At 39.7% G+C, this 25,414-nt stretch overlaps 1 protein-coding gene across 5 annotated transcripts in view; it reads right to left on the bottom strand.

Moving 5' to 3' along the window:
• The window catches only part of cacna2d2a (calcium voltage-gated channel auxiliary subunit alpha2delta 2a), a 192,004-nt gene that overhangs the window by 137,281 nt on the left and 29,309 nt on the right, over positions 1 to 25,414 (bottom strand). For all 5 annotated transcript variants that reach the window (XM_088089802.1, XM_088089818.1, XM_088089811.1 and 2 more), the window contains exon 3: positions 5,467 to 5,583. In XM_088089802.1, coding sequence (XP_087945928.1) covers positions 5,467 to 5,583 — 117 coding nt within the window. The remainder of the gene's footprint in view (positions 1 to 5,466; positions 5,584 to 25,414) is intronic.

Here is a 25,414-nt window from a genome sequence, read left to right as displayed (position 1 = left end):
CATTTTTATGTTTGAGGGAAACATTACGTACATTGCATTTAGAATTATATTTAATAGACATTTAGATATTTGTTGGGTGAAAGCAAGTACACATCTCTCTATTAGTTATGCCAAATATGGATATTATAGCTGAAATGCAGGAAACAAAAAGACACTGTTAATTAAGCCGTCTCTTCCGACTGCTGTGTGCCACAAACTGCTACTCGTTCATTGCAGTAATAACCCCAGCTATAGCGTGAGCCCAGGCAGGTAAACAAATAAACACTCACCTACTTTTTTTCCCACTCCTTTCCAAAGAAGCAGAGCATTTAAATGATTAAAATGTGCTGCTAATTTAGGAATTAAGGCTAACGCAACTAAATCCGGAGCGCTAAGAAATGCTTCCCCCCCACTTTATATCAGTAACTAAGTATTTAGAGTCAATGTGTATTTTCTCATTAGTAATATAAACATGAATTACAACAAAATCACCCCAAGCAGTATTTAAATAGGGTGCAGAAGAATAATTTCTTCTTGCGTGCACACGCACACACACACACACACACACACACACACACACGTCTGTGCATACACATATACACACATTTCCTCTTTTTTAAAAATGTGTGTCAGGAATATTTGGGACTAAATAACCATTACAGGGGGTAGAAACAGGCTGGAATATAAAATGCTGTCAATACTATGCTGAGCGGAGTTTGAGACCTTCTTATCTACAGACTGCATTAAGACATGGCTTTCACTTTTCTCCCCGTATGAATAATAAGTCCACACGAATTTATTTGCCAACGGTCTTGAATTTTTAGTTTTAGTCGGGGGGGGGGCGATTAATCCTAACCTGCCTAAATGAAACATATTAACTTGTTGGGTACTTTTTCTTAAGGTTTGTATTCTATAATGACATAATGACACCCTATTTCGTTGCACTGCTCGTTCCCGTTTTGCAATTTTATCATCCGACTCTCTTTTCCACTCCTCTATGCTTTCTTCTTTTGATTTTTTTTCCCCAAAACTCTTTCTCTCCCTCAAACTACCCGCCCGCTCCCTCTCTCCTTCCCTCCTGCTTGCTGCTCATTTTTAAATCTATGAATTTCTGAACATCATTTTCTTGATTTTTCCACGCCCCAGGGAGACATTCTCATTCCAGCCCTTCTCTTTTTTCACCTCATTTCCTCCCTCCTGAGTGAATCTCCCAGACAGGATGTGAGGTGACAGTGTGGCCCGTGGAGGTTAGGGTTGTGTGTGTGTGTGTGTGTGTGTGTGTGTGTGGGTGTGTGTGTTCATGGAAGTGGAGAGGGTGAATGCAAGGGTATAGTACTGCCTTTCCCTCTTCCAAAAAAACCTGGGGTGGAGGGTCAGTGCCATTCCAAATTTCAATCCTACACATGACCACAGGAGACGTACAGTAACGCCTTCTTCCCTTTTAGGCTCCAAACTGTAGAATTAACCGTGCCTTTCAGAGACTTCTTCTCCTTTGAATGAATGGGGCCCATCCTGCAAGACCTCATGCTCTTATTCACGTCTGCGCCTTTATAAGGCTTCAACTGTGTTAAAAACTGTCAATGCCTTCACCTTGAGTGACCATATCTGGGCAGAAACAGAGGAAAAGAAAGTGGACAGCGCTTAAATAAAGTGCCATGTGGATGAAATTCAAATCATACCTCCCAGGTACTCAGCATACGCTGATGAAACTACTAGTGTCCAGCCAGTGTAAAAAATTTCAAAGTGGTTTGATATTGAGCAAACAAAGCAGCAGCCTCAGCAGCTGAAAAATGAAGCCAATGTGGAAGCGCCAAAAACTGCAGTTCCTTAAATGGCAACTTGAGGCTGGCTCAAAAACAAAGTACTGTAAAACTTCAATTAATAGTCTGGGCTATTATTTGCTTAAATCACTGAACTCAGCAGGCTTATACTTGGGACAGGTGTCCATAAAGGCTTTTATTTCCTTTCACACAAAGCTCAGCATAATGGGAAATACAACCAAATTGTTTATTTAAGTCTCTTTTTTCTCTTGTTAACTATGCTGGTATTAAAGTCTTCTTTGGTGCTCATGGTTTCAGTAAAATAAACTGAATAACTGAATTGTTGAGAATCTTACCAAGCTAATGATGTGTGTAGTATATCCATATTGACAAAAGTTTTAACAAATATACCGGCATCCATATGTGCAATATCAGCAGCTAACTAACAATATCTCCAGCAGGTAGCCAACAGCACGATTTTATACATCCATAGAACATGTATAAAAAGACCAGGCTTCTAACTGAGACAGGCCTTTATGTGCAGCCACACCCAGCTGGTAAAAGGGACTGGGCATTTTATTGGGACTAGGCTTTTGTGTGAAGTTTATGGTAAATCTCCAAAGACCTCTGTGTTAAAATGCTTAAAGCAGAAATAAACATGTTGTTTACAGCCTGGGACAAAAAACAGCTTTGGTCTCTATTGCTAATTTCAACACTTATGACAACAACTGTATGGGTGTTGAATTTCTATGAAACTCACCCGTTTACTATTCATTAAGGCCCCAAGTTAAGCATATTTAGGGGTGAGGCTGCTTGAGTGACAGGGTATCTGCAATGCGTCGCTACAGTCTATGAGTCAGATTTACTCCTTGCTCCTCCACAGCTTCAACCTCTTGTCCTAAATATGGTCACTTCTGTCTCCTAAAAACCAAAATGGCGTCAGCCGAAATGCCGAACTCAAGGCTTCATTTCAGCAGTCCACAAACCAATGGATAAAATCATAGATGCTACTTCCATTATTTACAAAATCCATGAGCCAAACACCGGACCGGATCAGTTTACCAAAATTTACCACTAGGTGTCTAACTTGACTCAGCAGCCGTCTCCTAACAGCCAACGCGCATCCGACTATCACAGTGCAACGTCCACACTAAATTCATTAAATATGCACTTCTGTTAATTCGTTTAAACAAATCATGTGGGCTTGAGATCAAACCAGAGACCTGAGGACTTAAAAGATACATGAGTTATTGCTATCTTCCTTGTCATTTTTTAATCAGAAAACAGGTTTATACTGTAACTTTACTGGAGATGACAAACAATAAAGCCAACAACAAGTGCAATAGGTTGTTATTAGCAATTGTCACTAAACAGAAACATCTAGCACCCTGGTGATCTCCCTCCAGTGAGCCTCCACCTTATTTAGTTTTTTTTATGGTAAAATGAAGAAATATTGTGTTGATACATTTCTCAACTTCAACTTCATGAATCAGCACTTGCTCGTCCATTGCCGTGCTTTCAACGCTAGAGACAGGAATAAATAGAAACAAAGCATCGGAAACCTCTTTTGTTGGATTTTAATCCAAAGTGTTGCCATGTTGGAGCAGTTTTAGATTTCTTGAGAGAAACTCTGCCATGTCTCATCTTGTCACCCAAAAAACACATTAACTTTCTCGTAAACAAACGCAACATGCCCTGCTCCCACCTGCTTTTGAAATTTAATCTTCTTCAGGTTGCCGGTGCTCAGCTCACGGCTTTTCAGACATATCATGTTAATCACCTTGTCATTCCGCTAATTATTAATACAATACAAGTTAGATTTAGCGCTGCGATGCCCAGGTTGGGTGATGTACTCTACCTTTAAATTTGCCAGAAGATGTCCTAATCACAAATGTTGGTTCAACTGCATAAAATCCAACCAGTTTAAGCTCGTACATCGCACCACACTGGAAGTTTTGTGTTTGTATCTGCTGTGTCAAAAGGACAATATGCATATCTAAATGCGGGATAACATCGGAAAGGTGTGTCTTAAAAACACATGACAGCTTCAGCTATTTCAGTGTATGTGTGTATGTGTGTGTAGGGAGCTCATGCAAAATCCGATAACGATGATCATCACAGTGATTACAAGGAATCCGTGTGTGTGGATGTGTGTGCAGCTATGTGTGTATATGTGGGCGGAGATGATGAGAATCACCAAACTGATTAAAAGGAGTGCCTCGCCGCCATTATGGGGAGGAAAAAGAACAAATTCATCTTTAAATAGCAATAAATACAAATTCTAATCAGGTAATTTGAGAATTATATGCTCTCAACATTTCCTGTAATTTTAAATGTGAAGATAATTTGAACAAAAACTGTGGCACAGAGTATTAAACAGGGGACAACATTTTGATTTTAGAATCCGAACGTTCAGGATGAGCGCCAACACTCCTTTTCTTTATCTCTGGCTTTTAAAAATTAAAAATTGATTGTGTATACTTTTCTCATTTCCCTCCTTGTCACTCAGCTTTCCTGCCTCTGTATCCTCTCCTCTCTTCTCCTCTGAGGGGTTAGAGGTTCCCCACTGTGAGAGCGAAACAAATTTTTAACTAATCACAGGGCTGTCTGAGCAGAACGGTAGTAATAATTATACCTCAAAATATAGGACATTGAAATGATAACCTCTGAAATAACCCCTCTTCTCATGCAATACACAAACTATCCCTCAGCATACTTGCCTCTGATATCAAACAAAGAAAAAAAAAACTCAAAACTAGAGCTGGGTTAAAAAAAAAAAAAAAAAAGAATAAGATAACCATCTCTATTTTTGCCTTTGACAAAATACAATCATCTTAAAATTGTATTCCAACAATAGAGAGGAATTACAATGCTTTATACAGGAAGAAAAAACTTGATCTCTCTTCATCACCCAAATGTGTGTCCCCGTGTCCCCATGGAAAAGAAATTCACTCTGTTCCAGTGTAAACTAACATGTACGAAGTAAAGAGAAAACAGGAGGGCTGGAAAATTAAAAACTATGAGATGATGGCATATTCAGAGTGTGCAGAAGATCAGACTAGCAATCTTGAATGTCCGTTACCATTATTATTTTCAAGCATGAATGCCGCTGTCAAACCGAAAGTCCAGCAGAGCCTATTCAGACTTTCAACCTTATATGAAAAACAAAACAAACTGAATGTTCATATTGAACAGCTAAATCCAATTCAACTGGAATAATTCTGAGTCTCGTTCAGCCCTAGATAATATCGGCACATCATCGGTATCAGCAGGTATTGGCTTAAAAATAAAATGTCAGAATCTGCAAACATGCTGACTTCTGCTGTTATCACACACCGATTCTTTTGTTTTTGTCCCTAAGTTACAGTATCTCTCTTATTTTGCACAATAAATGAATATTACTTGCACTGAAAAGCATTGGATTTTATGTTTCCATCTGCTGTTGGGTCATAATGATAAGAGAGACTTGTTGATCTCTAAAATTAGGTGAAGATAAATGTGGATATATTGAGATTGATATTGGTTATCTGCCAAATTATTTTTTTTATATCAGCATACTGGATATAGGCAAAAAACATCCGCTATCCTGCACCCCTAATGACACCGAGACTGTTTTATAGCCAGTCAAATACTCCTTGTTGTTGCTTTAATGACATATTGTTTTGTGTGTTGTGTTTTTATTATATCTTATATTGTATGTTTGTACACAGATGCATCATCCTCTTACCTCCAGGGCTTTCCTCTTACTGTTGAGCAGCTTGGAGATGTCCCGCGCCACTCTGTCCACCAAGTCCTTGGGGTTGTTTCTCTTGATTTCAAACTGGCTCTTCTTCTCATTATAAATCTGCAGATGGAGAACACAGGGAATTAAAGGTCAGATTACCGGAGCCATTACTTTAATTACAAAGACCACTGAGGAGCTGCTTGATTATTCTCAAGGTAGCACACAAGATGGTAAACATTTACTGTAGAGCAGGCAGTACGCAGCCTGGCGTTATACCCATAAGCCTCAGCACTGTAGCAGAATTAAACACAGAACAGAGCCCTAATGGCAAAGCACTTAGCTAGCCAGCTGCAGTCTGGCAGTCAGGATCAAATTAAATAAACGCAAACTCCAGCAGATCCTCACTGCTGGGTGAACACCTTGTATCTCCACGATCTTAACTCCTTTGGAACGACCACAAGCAGCCTTATTTACAGCTTCATGACAACACATCTGTGATTTAATCCAACAGATTACTGAAGGCTGTCCCACACCAAACAGGCCAGAGAATATTTGCAACCTATGAAGGACCATAATCCCTTTAGTTAGAGTGCAAGTGGGAATTATAGCATTTTCCCTTAGAAACAGCAATATATCAAGCGCTCCTACTGGGGAGTTACCGGGATGAAATCAGATGAGACCCATTAAACAGACACAGACTTTGCAAAAAACAAGTACGAGAAAAGGGTTTAGGATGCCACGAGGGACTGGGATGTTAGAAATGTAAAGTAGGGGCGTCCAGAGGCAGAACGACAGATGCTTGGACCGCTGACAGAGGAAGGTACTTGGGAGATTAGTCTGCTCCCCCTGGAAGAATTGTGAAGGCTGACTCAGCGGCCCGAGCTCTATAGGATCTGTAGTCTACAACAGAGCACCACCCGAGGGATTACCACTTATCCTGCTGCCCTAAGACACCGCAAGACCCACTTTCACACCATAAAACCATTTTGTATAGATCTTCTGAGGAAAACCTAGGAAAAGCCTGTTATTGTTGAATATTTTTAAAGCAATTAGGCTCTTTTTTAATCTTACATGTGAGGCTTAAATGCTGCATTTACTCAGGTTGTGTGTGTCTCGTTAATTGCCCTTAGTTTGAGGTACTATAATCTCACTTCTTCAATCAGTCATTTACTCAAGTAATTACACACTTTAAGCCCTCCACGCATGATGATATAATGCAATGCACTTCACAGAGAATAGCTACAATTGAAAATCGGTGAAATCAAGAAAAAAAGGTGCATTCTAAGCTTTAGTTTAAAAGTCTGAGTAGCAAAAAGCAGAGAGCATCAACTCAAGAACTTATACTTGTTTAAGGTGTAGCTAATTAGTTTGCACAATAAGGAGGGTTTTGAGGTATCTTGAACTCCTAATTAACACCCCCTGAGGACGTCAGCATCAAAGTTTTCTATTTTTCAATATTGTGAAATGTATTTTCATATTTTACCCTTTGAGACCTGAGCAAATTGGATTGACTTCTTACAAAAACATGCGAAGATGAAATTTGTAAAAAGTAACAAGAAAATTACCTAACATTTGTTTAAAAATAAATAAATATATATATATCCTACCAAGTTGCTTATTGCCTTTTTTTTCTCCATGTTTTTGACAGAAATCCCATTTCAAAGCTTTAAATAATTGTAAAAGGTGCCTGAATGCCATGTCCATCCAAGTATGAAAGGGTTAAACACTGAGAGGTGAACAGACACACAGAAAATATGACTGAAGCAGCATATACTGGTGCTGCAGGTACCAGCACTGACTATACAGTTAAAAAAGATGAAATGACACATTCTGAACACCACGGTTCTCAGTTTTGGAGTTCAGGTTCCTGTTGTTTTCTCAATGAGGCCTGAGATTGGAGCTTTGATTCTGGAGATGAGTGTTTTTGATTTTCGGCGTACTTCTGACAATCAAACATACTGACCTTTCGAACATTTTTCAGGTCGTCAAATGTTTGTTGTTATGTTCCTTATGTGAAGTTCAAATTTGTGAGCATTAAAAGAAATGTATCTCCTTTAATTAATTCTCCAAAGTTTCTTTCGACCTTAGTGTCACAGCGTGCCAACCATACAGTAGATTATAGTCACAGACATATTTAATGATGCAGTCGAGTCCAACATTACCTGGCAAAACACGAATGTAAAACTGTGTGTCATCTGCATGGCACTGAAATCTAATATCACGCTTACTGATGATGCATACGGAGCCTTGCGGCATGCCACACACATAAAGTAGCTTTGTAATGAGAAATTGCACAGAGAGAACTGATAAAATGACAGTGTGCGAGGAAGGCTGTCACCCATCTTCCAAAAAAAAAAGGTAAAATGGTCAACCATGGCATGAAAAGACAGTTCTTTTTTCCTCTTTTTCCTATCAAATTTAACAATCTTAAAGGAACAGTTCATCCCAAAATCAAATAAGCATACTTTGACCCTTACCTGAAGTGCTTTTCATCTATCTACATTGTTTTGGAGCAAGTTGCTGAGTGTTGGGGATATTGGCAGAGTTTAGTTTTGTTTGTCCCTGCATAATGTCACCAATTGATTTGCATTTGATCAACTGACAAAGATGTACTCAAGTGTGATGTTTATCCAGTTACAAAGATCATCACTGCCAAATGAGGGCAGAGTTTGAAGTGAGATAAACCAAAGCTTGACCATTAATTGTTGTTTTTATTGCTCTAGCGTGAGCGTAATTACAAGAAAAGAAAAAATTATCTGTGACACAGTGATTTCTTCAACAACCAGTTAAGCTGGGGACACCCTGTACTTATCTTTGATTTCCCGTCACTGAATGAGACACAGACCACACATTTTGACAACAAAGTGCAAGTAATTATTATGCACGGAAAAAAGGAAATGATGGAGGTAAAAACAAAACAAAACAAAACAACCCCCCCCAAAAAAAAAAAAAAAAAGGCTGAATGTGGCCTGTACATTTTAAGAAACAATCTGGTGTCAGTGTGGAGCCCTGCAGCCTGCTGGTCTCCTGCAGGACCCCTGCTTAATGTAAACAGAACCAACTGATCAGTCACTGTTTGTATCAGACACACACATTTCCATGGACAAAATGTTGATGTTTGAACTATACCACTATTATAAACAATATTGCGTGGTACTTATATTGGTTCTTCTTGAGGTTTTTTTAAGTGAAACAAAAAAAAGAACAGAATTAACACTGCTTTATTTTCTATGTATGAAAAAAAACGTATATAAATTAGCATGTAGCAATAGCATTGTTTTGTACTGAACAAATCACTATTATTGAATGTAACATATATAAATTGTAACATAGATAAACTACGACCGAGGTGGTCGTAAACACTATATTGTGCCACGTGTATGTGATGCCTTTTAATATTGTTTTGAAAGATTGCTCTTGTTTTTGCCTTTACATGCAAAAGACTTAATGAGATGAAATCTTTAAAATATAATGTTTATGTAACCTAAATAAACAAAATAAAAATTTACAGAAAATATATTTTCTGAATTTCTCCAATGCATACAGCAGAATCATTAACATCAGAGCTTATTAGAGCAACCGTCTTTAACAATTCAGCCCCGGGCCTGTTTAGTACCTGGTTTCAGTACCCATCCCGAACTGTTACAATTAATTTCATTACACACAACAAATTTCCACAATGTCTCCAAAACTGTCAAGAACGTCACTGATTCCATAACTTTTCCAGGCCTTTAAAGTGAAAATTTCCATGACTTTTCCAGTTATTCTACAATGTGGGAACCCTGCTGTATCATGTGAGCAAGTTTGCGAATCAATTAAACTCGCCTACTGTGGCATTTCAATGTCTGACCGAGATGTCTGTGATTCAGTTGCCCCACACTAAAGCACCCACATCAGTTAGATTAAATATGATTGAAATGACTGAATGCTTATAAACCAAATATAGTTGCCAAAATAAGGATCTCTCGCTCTGTCTGGTATGAAATATTATGTCTGTGGGATTGATGTGTTGATGTGCAGCAATTAGGAAAAGAAAACACTGGCGTCCATACGATCTGTCTCTGTCGAGCTGAAGGCTGGGCAGGCAGCCAGAGGCAGTTTCCCTCCACTGGCCCACTGAGCAGGCAAACCTGGCCCCAGAAGCTCTCAGACCATGCCAGCCGAGCACTCTGACGAGATTGCCTGGTGTCTTATTTTGGCTGCCCTCTGAGGGATAAGAGATCCTGCTGAATTTCAAACAACACTTTAAACTACTTCTCAAAGTGAAATCTGAAGGTGAAATCTGCATACTCCATCATGATGAGACAAAAAAAACATCTTTTAAAATATGTTCTGATCAGTGAAACAGGTGGTTCAATTCTTTTAGTTTTGTTTATTCACCTACTCATCCTGAAAGTCATTAGTCTGTAATTCAACAGTCCATGCACGCACGCACGCACACACTCACTCTCACATGCACACACACACAGACACACACACACACACACAAACACACACACACACACACACACACACACACACACACACACACACACACACACACACACACACACAGAGGAATTAGTTATCACCCCTCCTGTCTGACTAAGGCAGTCCTAAGACCTGGCACCAATAATCACATGAGCATTTACACACATAAAAATACCCACATTTGCAGACTCACACAGTGACACACACATCGGCACACGCCATTTCGGAGGGCTTTTTCTCAAGGTGGAAGAAGCCATTAATGGAATCTTATTAAACCATAAAACAAGAGCGAAGTTTGCTCCGCTCCATTGACAAACTACAAGCCCCTGACTCTTTTAAGCAATGCATTTTTCAAGTCGATTTAAAAACCATGTCAAATTTGTTTTTAAATCAATATTCATTCCCTTAATGTGTGGTAGTGCTCTCTGGGTCTGCCTCTCTCCGGAAGATTCATGACTGTCTCCGGGACATTACAGGCAGAGCCTTCTCTACTTTCAGCTCCGAAACAAAACACAAAAAACAGAGATCAATAAGACTCATATAGCTTCATGTGGGAATCCAAAATATTTTTCATTTGTTATAACACACAGTAAGGGGTTTGTTTTTGTGAACCTTTGAGGGGAAAAAAAGGAGCTGAGGGAGTATTCTTCAAGAAAAAAAAACTTTCTAATGCAACTGTCCTGCATTTTCCCTCTATATTTAGGGATTTTAAATGATTCTCGTGTACTGTATAATTGTGCAGTCTCATTGCTCAGCCTCATTGGAAAATGCACTGCTTAATTACCTCCTCAAAGCATAGAGCCAGCACACCATTGACAAACTGAGTCAACCACTGTCACCGTGGTCCAAAATGTATGTAAATAAGCTGCTGCAACACACTCACTCACTTAGTAAATGCACATCAGCACCCAGGTCTTAAATAAAAGCAGAGCCAAAATTAAAACTGATTTATACAGTTTTAATAGTAGCTAAAGGAATACAAATACTACCAATTTCAGCTTATTCCCCCATTGACATGTTTGCATTCTAGGCACAGAGCGATATGAAAATTTCATGTCAAGATTATCTGGACAAAATAAATGCGATTCATGATATAATCAAGATAATCATATGCTAAATCCATAGACTAAAAAAATGGTTGTAGATACTGACCTCGCAAATTGTTTTGTGAACTCAGTGTTTGAAGCCTTGGTTTTTTGGAGCCAGACTAAATTTGGCAATAATTTGGTAGATCTGACTGAATCAGTGGGCTCCTTTAAATATGTGTAACTTTAAGCCTTGATAAAATGTAAATGGGAGGGTTATATAAAAATTCACCCCTGTAAAGATGTCCTGAATGTTTGAATTTGCTTTAGAGACCAAAACCGTCTTTTGTACCAGGCTGTAACCGTGTTTATTTCTGCTGTAAAGTTGGGCATTTCAACATGGGGGTCTGTGGGGATTGACTCCGTTTTGGAGCCAGCCTCAAGTGACCATTTCAGGAAGTGCTGTTTTTGGCACTTCAGCGTTGCCTTCATTTTTCAGCCACAGAGGTTGAACAAACAGAAAAACTTTGCTCAAATATTTTGATTTTAAATAGTTTACAAAATATTGAAACAAACTGATCTAAATTTCAAGTTTTGATACTTAATGTGGTAATTTTGTCCATCGCCAAATTTCAGTGATGTCATTTAACAACATAATAATACTTATTAACTGTACTTAAGTATTTTTGGGAGAATCTGTACTTAACTGCAGTTTTTATTTCTGTCAACTTTCACTTTTACTCCACTGCATTTCCTAAATGAAATGTATATTTTACTCCACTACATTCCCTCTAAGCATTTTAGTTACTTAATACAAACAGGAAAAGAAGGCAGAAAGGGAGGAATTGAGGGGGGAACAGATGGACAAATTAAAGAAGGAGAAGGAAAAAATGGATGTTGCTTTTTAAATCCTTTAAGCTGTAAAAAAAAAAAAAAAAAAAGACTTAGTTTTCCATCAAGTGTAATGTACACTTCATTTTAAGGTTGTGTGTACTGTGAAGAAATAAACTAAAAATTCAGACCACTTCTTTTTTTACTAACAGCGTTTACTTGTACTTTTACTTTCTATACTGTATATTCAACATCATAAAAATATTTTTGATACTTAAGTACAGTAAACATCAGATACTTCAATACTTTTGTTCAAGTATTCTAATAGGTGACTTTGACCAAAATCATTTTCTGGTAAGATGTCTGTACTTTTACTCAAGTATGGCTTTCAAGTACCTCATTCCCCGCTGATAAATGTACAGAAGTCTAGCAGATGACAGATCAGCATCATGTACCTGAGCTGGCACATGCTCCCTTAGTGTAAATGGGCACGACAGCAGTGTACTGTATCCACCTACACAGTCTGTCCCCATCTCCAGTGACCTATGTCTATTGTATATTGTGTACTGCCACATAAAACAGCTCTGGTATCAGTTTCACTGCCACTTTGTATGTTAGCACTGTGGATTTTGTCTCAGGAAAGCCCGTTTGATTCTTTTTTTTTTTATCACTCTACATGGACTAATAAAAAATTCAAAGAGACAAATAAAGATGGATAGCACTATAGGGTTCTCATCTCTCTGACAGGTTGGCCGTTACAAGCTCCTGTAACAGGCAGATGAGGTCCCTGTCCATTCTGGGAGGAGATCGAGCTGTGCTGTCAACCAGACAGACCTCCAGCCTGGAAAGCAGCAGCCGGCCAATGAGCATTCAGGTTGGAGGAACGCTGGGTGCAGATCGCCAACACATGGTAATGCCGGCCACGATAGGCCTGAGGAGCTTTAAATCCCCTTTAGCTAGAGGTTGGAGATGAGTGACCATCATAGCTGAAGGGCCATAAGCACATCAGCCTGCCTGAAATTATATTTGAGGGCTTTGGAGCTTGACTCACTCACAGGTAATGGGGCTGCTGTGGGAGAAAGACAGAGCACTGCAGCAGCAAACTTTGCTGATAATCACATGCAGTGTTTGAGCTGAGGCAAACCACTTGTAGGTACTTGTAAAAGAAAAAAATAAACAGCAACAGTCTGTGTACAGTACAGCAAACCTACTAGCCAACTACAGTTCTGTGCAAAAGTCTTAGGCCACCTTACACTTTGTTATTTTAGTGAGGTTATACTGATCATATATATTTATTTCTCAGTAGTCTCTTGACTAAAATACAACCAGAACATACGGGAAATATGTATTCAGTATTAAAAACACAAATATTTCAGGATAAAACAACTTCAACAGGCTGAAGTTTCAAGTATTTAGTGTGGCCTCTTTTTCCACTTTGCATGTCCTGAACTCTCTTGGGCAAACAATATGAGATTCTACAATACTATCCTTCTGCTGCATTTACACCTGGTTGCATTCAAGACATGTCCAAAGCTTAATAATGACTGTTTGAGCTACCTTTTGTTATGTTTTTTTTGTTATGGTTGTATGATAACATATTTCACACTACTTTCACACACTAAATATTGATTTCAGTGTGAAGAAGCCATTTTGCCCTAGGTTTTTTGGTGTTTTAATGCTTTGTACATGTTCTCTGTATTCTTAATAAAGAATAAATATAAACAAACATAGTAAAAAACTATCACCTCGTCCGTTTGTTTTGAAGCAGGAGAAACGTCTGCAGATAGTTTGGCTCCAGATAAAACCTCCTGAACATCTGGATCTAAAGTTATCAGCTAAAAAAGGTAAACGCGCATTAGCAGGTGATGGGCTTGCAGCTTTTCTGCATTGAGCAAGACAGTATCAGTGAAACACTGATTTATAATGCGAAACTGCTTTATTCAGTGTTTTTACCAGTTTTATTTACCTGCACTGTTTGTTTTGGAGAGAAAGGGACCTTTTCAAACATTTTGGCAGCCACTAAAAATCTCTTGGACAATGCAGAAATCCTAACCGGTAGTTCATACTTGGCACATGGGAGAAGTTTCAGCTGCTTGCAGACAGCAATCCTCATTGCCAGATGCTACTAAATCCTACACACTGCGAATTTAAATACATATGTTGCCCTCCACCACTGAACACAGTACTGCCTTCACAGAGTACGACCACACAATGGAGCAAACAAGCTATTCTAAAGGAAACAAATACTCACCAATGTGCTCATTTATTTACTTCAAAGCATAGTGATGATTGATGTATTTTCCAATAAAGGATTATGGGCACTGTTAGGTCCTATTTACACTATACAGACATGTCAGTTTAAAACAGCATTTCACTATATATACAGTATATATTAGACGGCAATACAACAACAGAAAGTCAAACAGTCAAGCAAGACAAAGCTGTACATACATATACTGTGTATATATATATATATATATATATATATATATATATATATATATATATATATATATATAGAGAGAGAGAGAGAGAGAGAGAGAGAGAGAGAGAGAGAGAGAGAGATAAACTAGTCACAACAGAAAACAAAATATGGATGCGACTGTTTTGTGGTGCCCATCCTTTTTGTAAAGAGGAATGATAATTCCTGGATTGGAAAGGCTGCGGAGCAAATTAGCAGTGTTAATCAGTTATGCTGTTGGCTCGAGGCTGTGACGCCTGGACAGCTTTCTGTGTAGGCCTGTCATTCTCACAGGAAAAGAGGAGAGGTGGCTCTGCAGAGTGCCACTGACGGCCAATAGAACCTTCTGCTGCTAACGCTCACACAGGATACAACAGAAGTAACTATGCCAATCGCCACCAATATGCTTTATCTGGCAGTCAGGACAGTCAAGCACACACAAAAAATCACACACACAAACACACACATACACACAATGAGACATGCAAATGCACACATACACAAACTCACGCCCTCTGCACAGCTCATACATGTCACACGTACTCACAGTCTCATCATTAGACATGATGACTGCTTCCAGAGTGCCAAGCTCTGAGTGTCACTGTAAACACACAGATGGGAAGACAGAGGGTGGCGAGACTCCAGAAAATTACTGTTAAAAAGTGGTATGCAGATTCAGCTGGCTCATGAGACTCACACGAGTCCAATGTCAATCCCCGAACTCCCCAAACCCAGAAGCATTGAAAAAAAAACAACAAAAACCTGTTGGTGCTGCATAAAATTTCAATGTTGGCTCGTGTTATCGCACAAACCTTGAATTTTTCAAATATTCGTCTTGTCATCATCGCATGCAAAAGAAAGTCAAAACAGTGAAAATGAAAACTAATGAAAAAGATTTCTGTCTGCTTCTGCCACTTTGTATAAAGACTTATTTGCTGACTTTTTTCGCCATGTTTGCTGGTAGTACTGATGTTCTTTGGTAGTGTTGATGTTATTGTCCCTTCGTCTGTGTCTAAGAGAGAGGACTGCTTATCTCCCTGTGAAGTCAGCCACAATAGGCCGCGTCTGGCTGCTGCAGCGCGGAGGTTGACAGAGACAGATGCCACATCATTAAGGAATATTAGTGGGCTCTGCCTAGCAGACCCAGCTTCAGCGGGCCCCAGGAAGAGTTCAATAAGAGAGAGCACATAGGGAGCAGCAGCCCCTCAGAGGAGCTCGATAAGACACAACACACCAGAAGCCTCTCATAGTTCAATAGGACTGGGAGCCTCCAGAAGAGTCCAGTCAGACAGAAAAAGCAGAAACATTGACTGCTATTGTGAAGCTAGTGTCTCAGGGAGGTTTTCTGTCCCAATGAGACAGAGTAGAAAAGAGACAGATCGAGTGTGTCAGCAATGAACAACATGTATACAGCTAATCTGCCACCTGCTTTGATGGAGTAGACTCCCTCTGACTGTCTACCAGGGCTTGGCACTGCATCATGCCAACAGAAAAAAAAAAAAATACAGTCCACTGAGTGATATCTATGTGATGTGTGCTTTTATAGCAGCCAAAAACAAGAATTTTAACGCCTGATTTGCATTTTGCTTTTACAAGATTTCCTTTGAATCGCTGGATTTCTATTCAATGAATGCAACAGCACATTGGCCGCTCAATTGTTCAACCACAGCTAGCAACCGTAAGAAAGCAAGTCTGTCAAGCTTTGGATATCTGCACATGCCTGAAGCATGGGACTCTGCATTACAAGTGGTTTAAGTAGATGGCATCCTTTTTAGTCTTTGGATGTGTGGGGAATGGATTAAACAGTGTGTTCATGTTCTCTAACATAAAATCGATCTCATGTCTGGCTAACTTGTTTACTAACTTAGTTTTTGAATTAAAAAGCACTGTTCATGACTGTCCACCACTGTGTAGTATTTCCTGACTACCACAACTCTGGTCCTGGATGCTATCAGAGCTAGGCTAACATCAGCTGTTCTGTCCTGTTTAAACTCGAGCCATTAAAACCGATGTTACCAAAAATTAGGGCTGTACAATTAATCTAAATTTAAATTTCGATCATGATTTTGGCTTCCCTCAATTTTCAAAACAAGATTTAAGTTAAAAAGATTATTTGCAGCATGATGAGTCTAACAATGTTGCTCCTGTTTTGTCTTTTATTTTGTAAATCAAGCGCACCCTTTCTTTCGGATGTGCTCAGACCATCCAAAGTCCAAACAGAAGTTTCAGCACGTCTCATTTTGGTTCCAGACTGTGACTCGCTGTCTGCGAAGCGTCACTATGAATCAGATCCACCCCTCGCTCCTCCACAACCCCAACGTTTTGTCCAAATAAGGTCACTTCTGGCTCCAAAAAACCAAGACAGCGAAGGCCAAAATGCCAAACTAGAGGCTTCAAAACTGCAGTCCACAAACAAATGGGTGACACCACTGTAGCTACATCCATGATTTATACAGTCTTTGGTACAGCCATCTTGCTAATGATTTCTCATAACACTTGGTTTAGAGGGTGCCTCCAAAAACCTCCATTTAGAGGTACATGTAGCAATTAAACCTCCCTGTACCCCACCATCCCAGCAAGAATGGGGACACTCTGCCTCTAAATGTGAACGCGCAAATCAGAGGGGCAAGGGTTAAGTGGCAGGGGCAAGGGGTGCACTGGGACTAGGCCTTATTCTTATAGAAAGCCAGATAACATTACATGTAAAAGAAAAAGACATGATTTCCAAAACAGTATCAGAGGCAACACAGGGTAACGCTAACACGAGTAACTCAGAACTAGCTGCATATCTGGGTACTCACCATGGGAAACAAAGGCTGGGCTAAATATTTACATACACCCCTTGGGGAGAGTTTGAGATTAGAGAATGAAACGGAAAGATGACATGGAAGGGGGGGTAAGAGTGGGTTGGCTTCTGTAACATTATCAGAGGGATTGTCAACTGGTGATACAAACAGGTCTGAACAAAGAAAAACATTACTGACGCGCATACAACCACATCCACACACACACATGTGAACAAACACCCCACAGAGACAGGACTTTGCATACACTCAGCCTTGTCTAATCTCCTCGCTGAAATAGCATTTTCACCTGCAGGTGCTGTATAGTCTCATTCAAATGTAATCAGTGTATTTAAACTTGCTGTCTTCGCTGCTTCATTGCATCTTACCAACATCCTGAGTGATGCGATTATCATCTTCATCCAGAGCTCCCTTGTGTCACATTATACAAGATCTAGAGGCTGTTGAGAGTGCTTGTAATTCTAGTTTTAGTGATTGCCACGGCTCGGAGATTCAAATCGAAGAGCCATAACTGATTCATCATCGCGGTTCAGTTTAACTGACCAAGAGACAATCAAGATCCTTAGTAAAAACTGACCTTAAAAATCGTGTCTTTCATTATAATTGATCCATTTCTGCTTCCAAATGAGCAGATAAAAAGCCCTCTACACTGATAAAGCATGCCAATATGACAGTGTGAGAGGGGATATTCACAATGCCAAGCCACAGACGGCGCAAACCAACAGGCAAACAAGACCAGCTGGACAGATGGAGCCCACAGCGATCTTTTAACTGCCCAGTTTTGTATATATTCATTAATTAGCCCTGTCAGCAGAACCAAAGGGTCATGCAGAAGTGGCACGTGATTGCAGGATTCAACAGGACTTGCTCGGTGAAAACCAGCCAGCCAGTTGCCAACGATCAGACAGAAGGATTCATAGTAACTGACTTGTTGGAGCGAGGAAGGACGGAGGGAAATGTGGGGCAGCCTCTCCCCTGCTCCTCTCCTCCCTTCCATCCTCAGTCAGGGTATTTGTCTTTTAGACAGAGATAAACTGCAGCCTTTTTATTAACTTGCTGATGGTAGGGAATTGTTTTTCCCTTCCACTAGGTTTTCTCAAATAGACAGCCGCAAAAATATCCTCCCTATAATTCTTCCCGCCACTATTTCTCTTATTTTCTTGACTTCCTCACCCCCCTCCCCCCTTTTTCAATACTTTATGTGGCTCTAAAACTGCCTGCATATTGTCACAGTAATGTCTCAGGCAGGGGCTGCTGTTTATCAAACATACAATCATCCGAATTTCATCTCCCATCCCATCGCATTAAGTCACAGCAGTAGCAAAATAACACGTGATGAGTGCGCCTCTATGTGTGTGTGAGTGTTTGTGGGCGTGTACATTATTTCTCGGGGCATGTGTGCTCCTTGTTTCTGTATCTGAAAGACTTCTAATGTGTGAAACTGTGCACATTATGTTTTGTATGTGCGTGAATTTGTGTTTGCATGGTTGTGTTGTGTGTGTGTGTGTGTATCTAAGTGGGCCGTGGAGGTCCTCCTGCTGAGGAGACAGAGCCCCAGGGGGTTTCTCTCTCTGTAGCGTCTCCTCCACTTCCTCCTCATTTGACTAATTACTGCGCCACTTCCACGTTACTGATGAAGCCTGGCACCTGTCCATCAGCCTAACTGTGAGCTTGGCTTGTTTCGGTCTATTGATACAAATGGCTAGCTTAACACTTTCTCATCCTGTACTCTCTCTTAATTCTTAAAATTGAGTGCAGAATAAAAAAAGAAATCAAAGAAGAACTCGCCAACTGTTTGGAAAGCATTTTGTAAAATGCAGTGTCTTCATAATATCAAAGCTAAGACAGTGTTTTCAGTTCATTATGTTTTTAAATAATCAATGTCCAATTGCATTATTTTTGGTTTGCAGCTCACTGCTCACACTCACAATGTTGGTCTTAGGTCATGCGTGCCAGAAAGTAAAGGCACCGCTGCTCTTTCACGCCATCTGTCTGTCCTCCTCTGCAGCTCGTATACTCTCATCATCTTCTACACAGATGCTAAATCTGTCCCACACTGCTGCTTCGCACATCTAACCACCTCTGCCAAGGTTTAGCAACTACATCTAAACCCTAAACTATTATGCCTTCCTGTTTTCACTGAGTGGAATATTATATATTGAGAAAATCCTGCTTCTCTCGCAGCCTGTAGACTCTGTAAATAAGACAAGTCATCTTAAATCTCCCTCCCAAACTCCCCCCTTGTAAAACATCAGTAAATATGAAACGTATAATGAGCTGAGGGTAAGCAACATGCCGAGCCCCAGACAGCGAAGTGTGGATCAGCTATAATTTGGAGAAACGACTTCATCGAGGTATTAGAGCAGCAGAGGTCAATGAGGTGTTATTACATAATTCAAAAGGGAGGAAATAGCGTGCTTAGGATGCACAGCAGTGGAATACAGTGCTCATTCTTCAAACATACAAGACTTTGTTGAAAACAGCTAAACACTGGAAAAATCCCCGTCTAAATCCCCGTCATTCCAAATTAAATTGTTGGAGATTTTTCAAGAATCAGTGTTATTTTCAATCTGGTATCACCAGACCAATTTGCAAATGTGAATTAGACTGAAAACTCTCAGTTCATTTTTGATTTTGAATATGAATTTAGTTTTATTTATTAGGCCCAATATTACATATCACCATTTGCCTCAGAGAGCTTTATGACATATGACATCTCTCTGTCCTTGGACCCTCACTGCAGATAATGATGGCCAATAGACCAAAATGCCTCTGGATAGACCAACAACCAATCAGAGCACCCAAGCATGACGTAGCACTGAGCAACGGACAAATGTGGACAGTAGGGGATGAGGAAAAAAAATCGATACAGCATAGATTCACAATATTTTGCAGGGTAATATTGCATCGATAAACAGATGTAATTTTTATATTTAAAAAATTATTAATTTTACAAATATAAATTAAACTTTTGGTAGCTAACTACAATCATGGCATAAATTGTTTTAATACCCCAGTAAATACATTTTGCTGCTGTAAAATGATTAAAGCTTGATAATCGGACTGTATACTTTATATCATGAGATAAAACAGATGTTGACAATTCATTCATTGTCCGTTACCGCTTGTCCTCGCAAGGGTCCAGGAGGGCTGGAGCCAACCCCAGCTGTCATCGGCCGGAAGGCGTGGTACACCCTGGACAGGTCGCCAGACTATCGCAGGGACAACACATATAGACAAACACCCGTACACGCTCACAGTCACACCTACGGGCAATTTAGAGTCACCAATGAACCTGAGCTGCAAAGTCTTTGGACTTTGGGAGGAAGCAGGAGACGCCGGAGAGAACCCACGCGAACACAGGGAGAACATGCAAACTCCGCACAGAGGGGCCCCCGTCCACAGACCGAATCCCATTACAACCCGGGATCGAAACAGGGACCTTCTTGCTGTGAGGCAACAGTGCTAACCACAACGCAACCGTGCCACCCAGAAGTTGACAAAATTTTAGTAATTTCTAGTTTAAAAAAGTATTGAAAAGCAATTTATGTTATCGCAATACTCAGCAAAGAACAAGTTTAAAATCACAATAATATTGTTTCAAGACTTAAGGATCATGATATTATTGTATCGTTGGGATTCTGGTGATTCCCACCTCTACTAAACAGACTAAAGCCTGCAGAGATGAGTGAGTGTGAACTTTAAAACAGTATTTCAGTAGAAGGTTCAACATCACATGCAGCCACCCTGATTGTTTTTTTTTTTTTCAAAAATCCCTCAACGACGCTCCTCTTTACTGAGCTAAGTCTGTGCTCGCCATTGTGTCCCCAGCATGAGGGCACACAAGCTAAAATTGACGTCCCCACATGTTTTGCGTAAAGAATGAAAGTGCTGCAAGTCTTTGTATCAAACCAGATTTAGATCACATCAATGGTTGCCTGATGTAGGCCAACGTCAGCTGGAAATCTGTTTGAACAGGAGGGGAACCAGAAGCATCTGCCAGAGCAAACAAAATATGAGCTCACAGACTCGTCTGGTTCCCAGGCTAGTGATTTTCATCGCATTAAGAGTAGGGCTGTAACAGTATGAGATTTTTACACTATGACAACCATCAAAATATCACTGTATATATGCAATGTTACAAAATTCTTACTAGTATTATTAGTATTATTAGTATCAGTTTCCCCAGTTACCCTTAAGGAATGAATATAAACTTTTTTTTTCTTGAACAAATGCTTTATTATAATTAATGGGAGTATGTGTTAAAAGTCTTACTTTTGAAAACAAAATAAAAGTCTACATTATGACTCTTGTATTTTATCTCTGCTTCTATCTGTTGCTGTTTTTTGTTGCTTTTGTTGCTTTTGTTGCTATTGCTGCTCTGCGTGTCTGTATATTATGTTTTGTGTGTCATTGCTTCATGCTGCTTGCATGGCTATTTTGTGCTAAAATGCTGCATGTTGTTGCTGCGCTATTGTTTTTGTAATGTTGTTCTGCTGTTTTTTGTTGCTTTGCCTGGCTTATGTTCTGTCTTGGGAGTTCCTGTTTGTTGTAGCTGTTGCTGTCTTTATCCTGCTGCCGTTGTTATGCAAATTTTATCAATTTACAGGTTTCAAAACACCACTACAGTTGAAAATAAGTCTGATGGCTAACGCTGGCACATTTACAGAAATGGTGATTAATGTGTGCTGTCCTTATAAATAAATCAAATAAATAAATAAGAAAAAAATTAAAAAGCTGAGATTCTGCGTTCAGTCGCATTTTTTTTCCTCATTCTGCACAGAAGCAAATTTATACAGTATGATAACTGTTCATTTTTATATCACCGTATACCATTAAACCACCACTGATGTTTTTGTCTAAAGCAACTTGCATTGTTTTTCACCTAAAATACTAAAGTATTGGAAACAATTTGGAACTCAGTGTCTTGCTTAAGGACATCTCAATATGTGGCCAGGAGAACCTTTGGAATCAGTTTACCAAACTCACCATCAATGACAAATATCTGAATCTAGCATTTCTCTTTTTTCAAAAGAGGGAGTTGTTTATTGAAACTGCAGAAACAGAGATAGCTTTGCCTGAAGGAAATGCAATTATCTCATCCGTTGAAGTAATATCCAATTTTAAGAAAAATGTGGTGGATGTCTGAATCTTACATGAGTTAACTTTTAAAAGACGATGGTTGTTATTTTTTGCAGCGAACACATTTATAAAGCAGAATCACACAGTCCCTAGATGTTGGCTTTGAAGTAGCTCCCAAATTTTTATCAGATAACAATTTTTAACACGGCATTCAAGTGTAACATATCACTCAGAGAGTTGGGTTTTATGTCCGACTCTGCAGGCCTGGCACATACCTGAGTGACAGTCGCTATGACAGCCATTTTGTACTGGCCCACTTATCTCTGTCTTACCACAGGCAGAACAGAGCAGAGAGGGAGGAATCCAAAGACAATTTAAACTCACAGTGCAGATTACATTTCAAACCTCCCAGACTGAATATTTAACCCTCTTGCCTCTCGATAAGCGATAGGGGGATTTTCACTGACTCAGGAACTCAATTTAACCTCCCCTCTGAGAGATGAGGCTGCCGAACGTCCTATAGGCTCGCCCTTGGTGATGGCCGAGCCCTTTCCTCCCTCCTCCCCACCGTCTGACACTAACAGTGGCTGTCTGCTGGGCCTGATAGAGAGCGGCTCCATGCTAAGTCATTACACACCGAGCACAGCCTAATTACACACAGACAGCCCCCCATGTCACCTGCCAACAGGGTCACTGCTCTTAGAAGTGACGGCATTAAGGGAACAGCTACACAAACCCTGGTTGAGCGATAAGAGACGGGGGGGACGTCGTCAGCACGCCATGTGGGTGCCTTTGCCCTCAACATCCCCTCATATCTCCCCCTGTGCTGAACGAAGTCGGCGTCAGCTCCATCCTTGTTTTTTCCCTCCGAAAATGTTCAGTCTCTGCAGCCCTAACGGGTTTGCATCGACACACTTAACTGGACAAGCTCTCAGTGAAAGAGGGGTAGTTCTCCATATTGAACATCACAGGGACGCTTTTACAGCATGCCAATTCCTGCCAATTCCTGTTTCCATGGAAACGTAGCACTTAATGACCAATAACAGAGAACGACCTGGGAGAAAAAAAGAGCGAGTTGAGAGCGAGAGAGAAAGAAAAAGACACTGACAGAGAAAGATGGAGAAAGAAAGACGGAGATCTTGTGGAACAAAAGAAGCAATTTAGTATCGGAGGACAGCGTGAAGCCTGATTATGTCGTCAGTGTAAATGATCATTAATTTTCTTCTGTCCAGCTGGGCCAGATTAATGCCTACCCATTCTGCACTGTAGAAAGAGAGCCACGGCTTAGCCACTTCACTGGGCACTCCCGCAACTGCAACCATGGCCTTAATAAAATACAGAGCTTGGACCACACCAACACATGACAATGGATGGGAAAAAAAACATGTTTTTAATCTGCACAACATACATACTGTTATAACTCTACTTACTTAACTCAATAAATTAAAAAAAAATCTAAAATAAATACAACAACACCAGCCTCTAGTTTTGTCAAAGCTTATTTGCTTTATCCTCAAACTGCATGAAGTGTCACTTATTTTCTCACTTCAATTGAGCATTTAAATGACAATATACATTAAATACTTAGACATCTCTTGCAACATTTATAGAAGCTGGACTCATGTTACTATATGATCAATACAAAAAGTAATAGTGATGTCTGTCCTTTTTTCAAGTTGAACGAGGTCTGTTCTATGTCCAGCCAGATGACAAAACAACAGAAACAACTGACCATAAAATGTAAACCAACACTTCAGCACCACAAACTACAACCACAGAGGAAAGTGAACTCATAAATCAACAGTACATCATAAATCCTTTAAGAAGGTAGTAATTATAAGTATATCTTGCTTTGTGCATTTCTTTTTTTTAAATTTGTTTCAAATAAATGGTTAACTTAACAATAAATCAGTTTTTTATAGTCTACTTTCCCATAATGCTGATCTGTCTTCACCAGCAGGAATACAATTATTAAATCCATGGACAACAGAAATCATTGGGTGACTAAACTGATGGCTGGAGAATACTATGTGGTAAGCCAATCATTTTTGACATACAGTAGTACTTTTTTTATATATATTTTTTAAATGGCTGGCATAACTAGTCCAGTACTTGACTCAATGTCAGTATTCATTCAATAAAATTGCTTTGTTTTTGCTTTGTCTGTCTGTCCGTCTCATTCTCATGAACCCGATATCTCAAGAACTCCTCGAGGAAATTTCCTGAAATTTGGCATAAAGGTCCACTTGGACTCAAGAAAGAGTCACAAAACATGTTTTTGGTCATTACACAAGAATTCATGTGCTAATCATGACAAAATTTTTACACAAATGTCTAATGGGATAAAATGATTAAGTGATTACATTTTATATCCAAAGGTTAAAGGTTCAACTGCTATCTATGAAATCTGCACAGATTCATTCAGTAATAGCGCTGCTCAGCTGCAGATGATGTTCAACATTTTCAGTTAGGCATCACTTGATCAAATGTTACAGGCAGAATGGCGACCAGACTGTATGTTTGGAAGTATTTCAGTAATGTGTTATGCAGGCTAATCTCTACAGTCTGTAAAGCACAGAGAGGTAGGCTAAACTTTACGGCATTTTCGTTTGGGGGCTCTTATCGGACCCTTTTTTTACATTCGATTTTTTGTCATGAGTACTACAGTACTCATTAATTATTTCATGTGAGCACTCCAATATGGATATTACTTAAATATACTTAAATTACTTAAATTGATATTACTTAATTTTTACCATTACAACATATTCAAACCGCTTCAATTTAGAGCACTCAGACTTTTTGGTAGGACAAAATATTCGAGGCTGGCTTGTCTGTGGCTTTAGCCTGACAGTCCCAGGCTAGTGATACCTACTGAGACTTTTACATTTAAATATTTGACTAAACAGAACAGCTGTGTGCAACATATGTCAAACCTTCACTCCACAGACTCCAGGTCAGAGGTAAAATGGACGTGTGTGATCACAAATCAGGCGAGAGCAAAAACACATCCAATGTGTGCTTTGATGTCTCTCTGCAGAGCTCAGTCGCTGGTTTCCACATAACTGGGTGTGATCTCTCTCATCCGAACCAGCACGCAGTTTGGCTGCTGAAAGCCCGCAATTTCACTCCTCTTTGCATGCTGATCTGATTATTCATAAAGCAAGCAATTACACATCCATTAAACCTGCAAATACAAAAACTCGGATCAACAAAGGTGTCACATGGATCAGGTTCATTGCTGAAAACATGCCCAACCTCTGAGAGACATAATACAT

Source organism: Plectropomus leopardus, chromosome 2 (assembly GCF_026936395.1).
Source record: "Plectropomus leopardus strain MGB_pleo_1.0 chromosome 2, ASM2693639v1, whole genome shotgun sequence".
Taxonomy (NCBI): Eukaryota; Metazoa; Chordata; class Actinopteri; order Perciformes; family Serranidae; genus Plectropomus; species Plectropomus leopardus.
The sequence above is the reverse complement of the archived record's forward strand: the minus strand, read 5'-3'. Positions and strand labels throughout refer to the sequence as shown.